Below are 11423 nucleotides of genomic sequence, written 5' to 3'. Positions count from 1 at the left end.
AAACTGTCAGAATATATTACTATTTAGCAGTCTTAAGACTCAATGCTACTACTGCTAATAAATATTAATAAATCTTTATTTTTAAAGGAATCACATCTGTTTTCTTTTTAATTTTAACAGTAAACCTCTGTTGTGCAGCACTTTGTTTGCCAAAAAATAAAGGTTTAATTTTCATTATAAATTAAATAAATTTTTTATGCCTTCATCTGATTACCAGAAAAATTAAGAACATTTTATAGGGCCCTATTATTGTTTAAAAAAGGACCCTATACAAAAAAAAGAATAGGTTTAAAATACAGGCATGTGGTTCTTAATTTCTTTTTATTAATTCACCATTTGTAAACTGATATTTTACTGTTTTTTTTTAGAAAATCAATAGCATTTGTTTTACCGTTTTTTAAATATTTTTTAGAAATATCAATAGCATTTGTATTAAAACTATATTCACTGAATGTAATCAAAAAAATCGAGAATCGAATCGAGAGCTTGCGAATCGAAATCGAATCGAGACATCTGAATCGATACCCAGCCCTAATATATTTATATATATATATGACAAAACATTTACTAAAACTAACAAAGTTAACATTTAAAATTAAACACTACTTCAAAATTTGAATAAAAACTATAATATTATCTAATATACAAATACTATAATAGCATCTTAATAATACTAAAGTAATCCTGGATCTGCGTAGCTGTTCTCCATGAGCAATACGCAAATGTAGGGCGTCTTTATATCACTATCTTAAAAATCATCACTCAGCAGCATATAGTGCAATATCAAAAGTAAATAATGCTTTTTGGAGTGTATCTCCTTCTTATAATTTCATAACATTCATCATTCCACAACTTTGCAACATTATTTAACCTTAAGTAAAATTATCCACAATAAATACTGCAAATTACACTCTCTTCCATTCATCCTGGAAGTATTTACATGGCAATGCGGGAAATATTGTGGGCGGGGCCTGTGTGTTGTGATGACGCAAGCAGCGTTCTTATAACCCGCCATTTCTCTTTGCATTTTCCAGGCGTGCCAGACAGACCCCACAGTGCTTGGCTAGTGCTGTAGCGTTAGCTGCCACTTCAACCCATAAACATCTTAACCTAACAAAACACAGATCAGCTAGCAGTGCACCTAAATGCATCACTACATACAGCAAGTGATGCACTGAAATTAAATGCACTAATGTTAGCGCAAACACGTCATGATTAAGAGAGTTTTGAATTACACAGCCAAGTGTTATATTTTCGTGCACATTCTTTATGGCTAACTTAGTTAGCTGATAACTTATGCAGATTTTGTGTAGCCGCTAAATGCGCTAATGCACCTGGCTAACCCAGTAAACAATCAGTCAAGAAATGGCTTAATAAATAGAAAGGAGTTGTGTAAACTTATATATTAAATGAATTATTTCACCTGTCAAGAGGCGTTTGTAATAAAGGCAAACAGTAAATCTGACTACCAAGACAAGGCAGAAACGACTGAATCTGGCTAATAACATAGCGAGCTAAAGGCTACAGAAATAAAACACAACTACATGCACAAACACCACCGCCTTTAATACTAAATAATAACGTTCTCACCCGTGTTATAGACGTGCAGCTCATCCACAATGCCTTCGTTCCCTCCGCCGAATACTACCATCAGCTCTTTAATGGCCACAGCTCGGTGTCCGTGTCTCGGGCGAGGAACCGGGCCAGACCAGCCCAAAACCCTCTTCCAGCGCGGCTGCAGAACTGAGGTCCCCGAAGAAGCCATGTCCACTTCTCTAGCGAGACACAAATCCCAGGCACAGCGCTGATTTTAGTTCGGATTCCAACAGCATTCGTGTGTTAAAAGCTCTGTGCTAACTGGATTAGCCCGCTAGTACCAGATAGCTTCGCTCCAGCTAACGTAACTAGGTCACCAAAACACGCTCGACTTCCACGCGTTTGTTTTAGGCCAAATGCTCCCCGAAAAGCACCAAAAGACTGCGTTATAGGAAATATTAGCGTTTACGCGCGTCGAAATTCGAAAAGCATAGAGCGTGGAAAAAACGTCGGCCGGTTAGCATGTTAGCCGCTCAAATCTGCGCGAACCGCCATTTTAGCGGCAAAAGACGCTTTTCATCACGAGAAGAAAGTAAATAAGACGGACGCCGGCGGCTGAGCAAACGCGAATTCCCGGCGAAATGAAGGACGGTAACTCGAAATACACAGCGTCACGTGCAGGTGGGCTCCTGCGCATTTTTTCTTAAATATCCTTATAGTGGGCGAAACCGCATTTTTTTTGAGTTAACGTTAAATGTCTCTTGGAGAAAAAGAAAAGCGCGATGAAGATGTGTACGCAGCCATCTTGCAGAGGCTAGCTAAACGCTACCAGCACGAGCGCCTAGTTAGCTGCTAAGCGGCTAAGCTAACACATACAAGCTAGTGAATAGAAATGGGCGGCGGAGGCAAAAAAAAAAAGAATGGGCGGCGTGAAGGAAATCATAATAATAAACAGAAAAGGGAGTTGGAAAAAATATAAACAAAGAAAATCAATCTAAAACACTCAAAGCAGGGAACAGGCATGTGCAGTGGGGGAAAAAATAAATACAAATAAAAAAAATGGTCGGCGAACCGAACACAATATCAGCTTTCGTTGAATTTAGTATTACGGAAATCGTATTATAATACTAAATCCGTCAATGAAACCCCGCCGGTAAAATGTGTTAAAGGCTTACAAAATTAAAGTGCGCGTTAAAATAAATGCGGATAGAGGTATTTAGTCTAGGTTCATGTGATATGAGGATTTTCCATGCCTCTCTTGTCTGGGTGCCGCCATCTTGATAAACAAACCAAACAATCCCAAATGAAGCTTAGCGCTTTTTAGTGATCCGAATGCCTATGTATATTTATAAACAAATATACAATAAAACTCTTCAAATACCGTTTTCTCCCTACAAAACAGCGCTGACAAGACTAAAAAGGAACTTACATTTGCTGTTGTTAGCTATTAGCCGCATTAGTTAGCTGAAATGTTCAATGAGATCCATTGGGCAGCCAGTTAGCTTCAATGCAAAACAGCTCATTACAACACAGGAAATTCTACATACTCGTTTGGCACAACAGAGAAAATGTTACACGTCTCAAGTTTATTTACTGTTAAAATTGCAGGTGTGATTTTTATTCGAGATGCACAGTTCAGTAACTTCTGTTATTGTTTCGTCCCTGGCTTAGCTTAGCTTCCCTCAAGAAAAATGGCGGATGTACCGTTAGCAGTCATAGAGAAAGCTGAAAGAAAAAAAAAATCGGATTCTGTCATTGCCTGACACCAAATACTTACTCGTTCCGATTCGTTAACTTAATTTAAAAATCACGAGAGAGGACTCAGAGAACGAATTCGACCCTGGGTGCGCCTTTCACTGTAGATATAGCTAACTCTACATCTTTTCATGCAGCCCTGGAAGCCGCCATCTTCTTGACAAGCGCTCAATAATTCAGCAGCGGCGCGTTTCCGCACAGAACATCACATTCTTATTGTATGCGCTCAGATATTTTCTGGGCAGATATGACTTATTGGTTTGGAAACAAGGGTCCAATCACTGCCTACTTTTTTTTCTGGAAACCATATTGTGTTTGGAATGTTGTTGGATGACAGAAGGCATAATATATTCATTTATGTAATGTTGATTCTTTATCCATAAATTTGCTGGAATGATAAGAGACGTTTGGAAGATGAATGAAAGCTTAGTAAATGTGTTCATTTCCCGCCAATTTTATTGGTGTGCTATGCTTTATTATTTATTTATTACAAAAAAACAAGCAAGCCTAGCCCAGGAGACAAAAAGTAACGCAAATGTACCGTAAAGCATTACTTTCCATAAAGAGTAACCAAGTAACGCAATTAGTTACATTTTATGGAGTAACGCAATATTATAATGCATTACTTTTAAAAGTATATTACTTTATATATATATATATATATATATACGGTATATATGTGTGTGTGTGAATGTAAAGGTTTGCTAAAATAATTAGGTTATTATATGTTTTTGTTTTAAAGTGTTTGGAAGGTTCTAAAGTTAAAGCTTTAACTTTTATTTCATGTCCATCATTTTAAAGTTAATCCTTCAATGACCCTGTTGTCTCCTTGTTGAACAAAAACACTAACTTTACAATTGGGATTTTGGAATTAACGGCACAATAAATATTTATTTCACTTTGTTTAGATTATCATAGTTTTACATTTGTAATAATAGTTTGATATTTAAAGTTTGGGCTCTTTTTGAAAAGTATCAAAAATAAATTACGAAGGCATAGTAAAGGAAGGTTTTTCTTTTTTTTGTGATCTCCATATAATAAACATATAAAAAGGTGGAGATATTTTAGCATTAATAACTAAACATAGTGGGGGACACCCATTACAGAATATACAGAAATCATGTAAAATATATTTTTATTATGTAACAGAATCCATGGTTAACATGGTAATTTCTCCTGTAACTCTACCATCTCCAATTTTTATGAATGAAATAAAGAAATCGAATAATAATGAATCTGCTAATCATATAATTCATGTAAATATGATATGCTTATAAAACACTCCACTGCCAATAAACAAGAGTTGTATTTCATTCACACAAATAAATGACCCAAACTGAACTGTTTTTTTTTTCTTTCTAAGGAGCAGATTAAATAGTTGCATCTGATAACAATTTTTCATGTTATTACATTTAATAACTAAACATAGTGGGGGACACCCATTACAGAATATACAGAAATCATGTAAATATATTTTTATTATGTAACAGAATCCATGGTTAACATGGTAATTTCTCCTGTAACTCTACCATCTCCAATTTTTATGAATGAAATAAAGAAATCGAATAATAATGAATCTGCTAATCATATAATTCATGTAAATATGATATGCTTATAAAACACTCCACTGCCAATAAACAAGAGTTGTATTTCATTCACACAAATAAATGACCCAAACTGAACTGTTTTTTTTTTTCTTTCTAAGGAGCAGATTAAATAGTTGCATCTGATAACAATTTTTCAAGTTATTACATTACAGTGTAAGTCAGTGTATACAGAAACTTTATACAAAAAGTAAAGGGCTGATTGTAGAAATCTGTAAAATTGCTGTTACATAATGAAAATCGCACAGGCTAAATGTTTAATTCAATTTTTATAACAATCACAAGTTAGTATCATAGAAACAGATTAGTCATTAATGTTAAATAGTACTCTTAAATGAACTTTTCCACGACATTCTAATTTATTGAGATGCACCTGTAGGTGTTTAATAATCCAAAAACTTGACTTTGTCATAAAAAAACAAAAACATGTCGCTGAGAACTAAGCCAAAAACAACAAGCAAACAGACAGACATTGGATCGCCAAAACAACAGGCGTATAACAATAAATTATGCACTTTTATATTTCTTTGGCTTGTCAGTCAAGATTCACAGGTTCACAAATACAGAGCTTTCTTCATCCGTACCACTTTTTATTAATCTGCAGCTTTGGCCGAGGTATTTATCAAGGCATTTTCTCTACCATAACCGTAAAAAAAAGTACCATAAAGATATCTGTGGATATTTCATGTAATATTTTAACAACATATTTGCTGGGTCCCAAACATCCAGTGCTAAACTGCAGCAGGCGACTGCATGTTGATTCCAGATGTCTCGCATGCAAACTCATCACTCTCTTCTGGCTCCCTTGTTTCAGTATTCATCCCTCGGTCTACAAAATATTGAAAAAGCATAAATATATTCTTTTGATTCAAACAAACAATCACAGAAATTTAGTGTCGACACATTTTGTTTTGAAAATGACAGTTTTCACCTGAGATTTGGAGCCACATTAGAGGGGTGTAAAAATGGCTTTAGAAAGCTGGCAGCACCATTATTTGATTTTTACACAGAGAGTGGTAGGTCTATTAGTAAAATCTGTTGACTTTAGCAATTTTTGTTTCATTATATGCCAACAGTGACAGTTCAAAAATGGCAAAAAGCACTTCTTGTGTTTTTTGCCTCAAGTTTGCAGCATGCCTGTAACTGAAGAAGCATTGAAGATATATTAATATAATCTTTTAGGTTCTGGTTCTTAACAAACCTTCCTTTTGTTATCTTCATTTTAAAGGCCCTTGATGGTTCAATCCCAGAGATATGGAGATCTTAATGCGGCTCCATAAGTAAATTGTTCACATTTTCTGTGGTCAAAAACACACTATTAACATAATTGCATAGAACACACCTGTCTGCGTGCCATAAATATTCTTTTTCCAAATGTGTCATATCTGTAACTCTAAAAGTATTCAAGATATCTTAATATCCTTCTAGATTCTCATTCTCAATAAACTTTTCTGTTGGAATCACAATAATGTACAGTATTTTAAAAATAATGTGTTTTTTGAACATTAAAGCATGTCAGCATATTCTGTTACACCAAATACACAAAATAATGATCTTTAAAAAAGCATCATATGACCCCTTTAAGGCATGGTTTATCCCTATAGATACTGGGACCCCAATGTAACGCCATGTCAAAATTTTTGAATTTTACCCATTTTCAAAGGTCATTAACCAAATGTAGACAACTTTTTAAACAGCTGATCGTTATTGTGTTTAAAGAGGAATGTCTGAAGAACAAATAATACAAAAAACATTTTTCCTTAGTTTACAAGTCTTTCATTTAAGAAATGTTAAAGATATCGTAATGTCATTTTAGATTATTTTACTCTTATCAAACTTTTCTTTTGGAGTCTTCATTTTTAAGGCCCTATATGGTTCAGTATTGTAGATATATATATATATATATATATATAAAACATTTCTGTCCCCCTCACTTCTGAAATGATGGCTACGCCCCTGAGTTACAATACTGTGTATTTGAATTCTTGGTAGCTTCAGAAGCTGTTAAAACGAACAAAATCCCATCTTCCAACTATCCCTAAAACTGAGTCAAATATAGATTATTATAAATACGCCTTTGAGAGCAAGTTATTGTGCCTCAACTTACTCAGGAGTTGTTTTATGCAATTCTTTTGATCGAAGGAAACCAGATACATTTCTAGTTTAAACATTATTTATTCTTCAGACATTCCTCTTTAAATGCAGTGAGTATCAGCTGTGTGCAAAGTAAACCACATTTGGTTTTCGACCACTGAAAATGGGTAAAATTCAACAATTTGAACATGGAGCTGCTTTGAAATCGCCATATCTATGGGAATGAACTATATGTGGCCTTGAAAATTAAGATTTCTAAAGGAAAGTTTATTAATAATGAGAATCTAGAAGGATATTAAGATATCTTGAATACTTTTAGAGTTATAGGCATGCAAACTTTGGAAAAATAATATTTATGGAACGCAGACAGGTGTGTTCTATGCAATTGTGATAATAGAATATCACAAGATACATTTCTAGTTTCAACATTATTTGTTCTTCAAATATTCCTCTTTAAAAGAAAAGAAGTATCAGCTGTATGCAAAGTGACCCACATTTGGTTTTTGACCACAGAAATGTGTACAATTAACAATTTACTCATGGAGCCACATTAAGATCTTCATTTGCATATCCTTTACATGTCTTTTCATTAATTTTTATTTATTATTAGTGTTAGTTTTAATATATAATATGTTTAATATGTTTAGTTTTTATATATATTTTAGTACATCAAGATAAACTAAGTGAAAATCAGAAAGGTTGCTTTAGCAACTAGCTGAAATAAAATTAAATTTTATTTCAGCTAAAATAAAGTTTTTGTATGTATTATTTTATTTCAGTTAAAGTTTATTTCATTTCAAGTACCAAAGATTGTTTTATGTCAACCATAATAACATTGGTATCAGGATGATGAAAACATTTACAAATAAAAAAAAATAAAAATACAGATAGGGCTGGGTGATATGGCAAAAAAATAAAATCTCGATTTTTTCAGAACGTTTGACCGATTCTCGATTTTTACGATTTTAAACTAGTCAACTTGAAAATGTAACTACAACATGATTCAAGCAACTTTTTCTTTATTAACCCTCTAGTTAAAGACATTTTTATTTTAAGTGCACCACACATGAAGTTATCAACATGATGTAAATGTTAAACAAATCACTTGTTAACGTTAAATATCTTTGCAAAAAGATGCATGAACTACAACTACATCTTCTACAAACTTGTCTTATACATATTATATGTTCAGAAATAATACAAGGAAAATGCTTTAAAAATATCCCAAAAGCCAAGGTAATTCAAATTCAAAATTAATGAAGGTATAACACCAGTAGACTATTATTAACTAAATGTTCTGTAAAAACAGTAAACAGCAGCTTTCAGCCTGTCACCATGATGCAAACATGAAATTTCAGACATACACTAGTAGTTCTTTACAGGTTTTTATTAGATTGCGTTGCTTTTCCACAGTTTTTTCCTATGTAAACATGTTTGACTGTTGCACTCGCGTCTATTGCAGCGTCTCATGCATGAAACGGCATTCTAAAACCACTGCGCTCAAGTTAAAAGTAGCTCAACTCCCATCATCCTGCATTTTTTCCTATTCCACTGCCCGCATCGCATCTTTGTCAACACAAAAGCGCATTCTGTGTGAATGGCACCTAGTGGGGAAGTCGTGGCCTAATGGTCGCGGGTTGCGGGTTCGAGTCTCGTACCGGCAGGGATTGTAGGTGGGGGGAGTGAATATATATACACTTTGGATGGGTTAAAATGCAGAGCACTAATTCCAAGTATGGGTCACTATACTTGGCCACATGTCACGTCACTTTAGTGATATATTCTACTTATGGTCCTTCACAGAGCGCGTCACACATGAGCGGTTAATCACGTGCGCCGACATGCGGTTGGATCATTCTTTTCTCTTTACGGTTAACATTGGCATATTGTCTAATTCAAACGTTTGGTAATATTTCTATTCAAAATCGTGATTCCTCGATTTATAAAAAAAAATGTAATTGTGGCAAAACATTAAATTCAAATTGAGTGATAAAATCGGAAAAATCGCCCAGCCCTAAATACCGACAATACATACAAATGACAGATAAGACAAAAAATATGTTTATCGCTTATTAGGTCCTGTTAAATGATGGGGGTCTTGTATTCAGCCTTGAATTTGTCACCACAGTTGCACTTTGAATGTGAAAACTGACAATTTGTGACTTGAGCAATGCCTTAAAAGCACATCTACAGACATTAGCCACGGGCAATAAGATGGAGCAGATGCAATCTTGATAACCAGGATCTATGACTATACTACATGGGTAATTTTCAGCTACGTTTGAATGATGCATTTGTTAGTATACAGTAATGTCATCCAGTTACAGCTGATTTGGACACTTACATAATGAGGCGCCTGATGACAGCAGATCAGAAGTTAAAATCCTTCCCTCTTCATAAAGCTCAATTTTTTGGACCAGTTGCTGCCTCATAGGATTGATCAACACTTTCTGGTCAGAAAAATCTGTAAATTCAGAAAAATTCAGACAGAGAATGAGAGAGGGCCAACCAGAAAGTTATAATACCATACATTAAAAAAAATGCTCTTAACTATTTATGATCTGCCCGTTTTAATAACAAAGAATCTCATTACCTTCATTGGGACTGGACTGTGAAGGGCTTTCCACTAAAGAACCACTTGTTTTACTGCTCTGAATGCCACAGGCCCCACATGACGTCGCCTGAGCTCTGCTACAGTGACTTGTCAAGAATTGAGAAAAGCCTTGACTCTCATCCGATTCACACGGCATGCCAGAGGACTGTGAAGCCCATGATTCAGCATTCAGCTCTGACTCTGAGCAGCTAGACTGAGTCACGACAGAGGTCAAGGTGGGATAGACAGTCTTGTGAAGGCAGGGGTACGTGCTCTCTTGAGGGTGGAGTTTGGAGAACTGATGGGCGAGAGAGTCCAGAGAGCTGCTGTCGGAGCGCAGAGGCTCAGGGGTGGATGGATGAGATGATACGGGAGACATTCTGACCGTGGTCGATCTGCCAAAGGTCTTCAACCCTGAATGCACATCTTGAAGTGCTTTGAACACCTATAAACACACCAACCGAGCCAGAATAAGCCTGATAATTCTAACTAAAACATAATATTATAAAAGGGTATTATTGTTTTTAATAATCTTATTTTTCCCTGTTGTCCGTTTAATTTTTGTGACCGCTCTCTGACCCATCTGTTTTTAGCTGCTGTGCCTTTAAGAAACACGCCCTTCACATGTGAAAAAGCTGGGTTTGTTGTCGGGTGCAATTGTTTTTAATTTCTCCATCCTTTAATAACTTCAATAAATGTTCTTTTTAGTTCTGAATGTAATACTATATTTACACTACCATTTTAAAGTTTTCAATTTTAATGTCTCACCAAGGCTACATTTATTTGTTCAACTTCAAACACACAGTAAAAGCAGTAATATTGTGAAATATTATTACAATTCAAATTAACCATTTTTGATTTGTATACATTTTAAAATGTAATTTATTCCTGTGATGCAAAGCTGAATTTTAGCAGCCCTTACTACAGTCTTCAGTGTGTCATATAATCCTTCCGAAATCTTTATAATATGCTGAAGAAACATTTCTGAATAATATCAATGTTGAAAACAGCTGCTAAATAGTTTTTGTGGAAACCGTGGCACTTTTTTGTCAGAATATTTTGATGATATACAGTTTTTATTTGAAATAGAAATCTTTTGCAACCTTATCATTGTCTTTAATGACACTTTTGATCAATTTAATGCATCCTTGCTGAACAGAAGTATTAATTATTAACAGTAATTAACTGTAATTAACATTTTTACTGAACAAAATTAAAGAACATTTTTTAAATTTATCGTGACATGATCCCTTAAACAAGTGTAGCTACTAAAATCATAATATGCATAATATGCATCAACAAACAGCATTTGAATAGATTCTCCTACTTCGGTCATGCGAGGTCTCTTCTTCCGTCGTCGGTCTAAACACTGACATGCCAGCTGAGAGATTTCCATTGATCCATGCGGCGTAGGTGTGTCTTTAGTCTTCAGTCGAGGATCCAGATGTTTCCTGCAGATGTTCTCCGCTGCATGAGCATAGGACAGCTCCCGCGAGTGCTTCACTTTGCTGAAGCTTCTTCCATCGTCTTCCTCCTCTTTTACTAAATCTTTCTGTGAGAAATAACAGGTTTAACCACCAGCTAGCTCTACACTAACATATTGTATGTGACTAAAATATGACTTCAGCTCTTCTTACCAAGTAAACAGTTCTGGATTGGCCATCGATCTCCAGAGCCTGCCGCCCAGTAAGCACCTCTAGCATGACCTGCGATACGAAAGAAACTGGAGGGTTACATTATCAAATATGGAAAGTTGAAAGACTTTTGCAGTAGGAATGGGCGATACATCAAATATGTGACCCTGGAGCACAAAACCAGTCTTAAGTCGCTTGGGTATATTT

General features: G+C 35.1%; 1 protein-coding gene and 1 pseudogene across 4 annotated transcripts in view; both read right to left on the bottom strand.

Moving 5' to 3' along the window:
* LOC107727414 (host cell factor 1-like) overlaps positions 1 to 3458 on the bottom strand; it is a 44279-nt gene extending 40821 nt beyond the window's left edge. Inside the window, exons 1-2 of one of the 4 annotated variants that reach the window (XM_016537277.1) lie at positions 3314 to 3458; positions 1591 to 1775 (exon numbers count right to left, since the gene is read on the bottom strand). In XM_016537277.1, coding sequence (XP_016392763.1) covers positions 1591 to 1765 — 175 coding nt within the window. In that variant the 5' untranslated portion in view covers positions 1766 to 1775; positions 3314 to 3458. Of the gene's footprint in view, positions 1 to 1590; positions 2490 to 3313 lie in introns of those variants that run through there. The other 3 variants (XM_016537278.1, XM_016537280.1, XM_016537279.1) reach the window with 3 other exon arrangements.
* A 1812-nt stretch (positions 3459 to 5270) lies between these two features.
* Positions 5271 to 11423, bottom strand: part of LOC107727416 (interleukin-1 receptor-associated kinase 1-like) — a 14415-nt pseudogene continuing 8262 nt past the window's right edge.

Source organism: Sinocyclocheilus rhinocerous, unplaced genomic scaffold, assembly GCF_001515625.1.
Source record: "Sinocyclocheilus rhinocerous isolate Xijiao unplaced genomic scaffold, SAMN03320098_v1.1 scaffold487, whole genome shotgun sequence".
Lineage (NCBI taxonomy): Eukaryota > Metazoa > Chordata > Actinopteri > Cypriniformes > Cyprinidae > Sinocyclocheilus > Sinocyclocheilus rhinocerous.
Note: the sequence above shows the minus strand (reverse complement) of the source record. Positions and strands in the feature narration are given on the sequence as shown.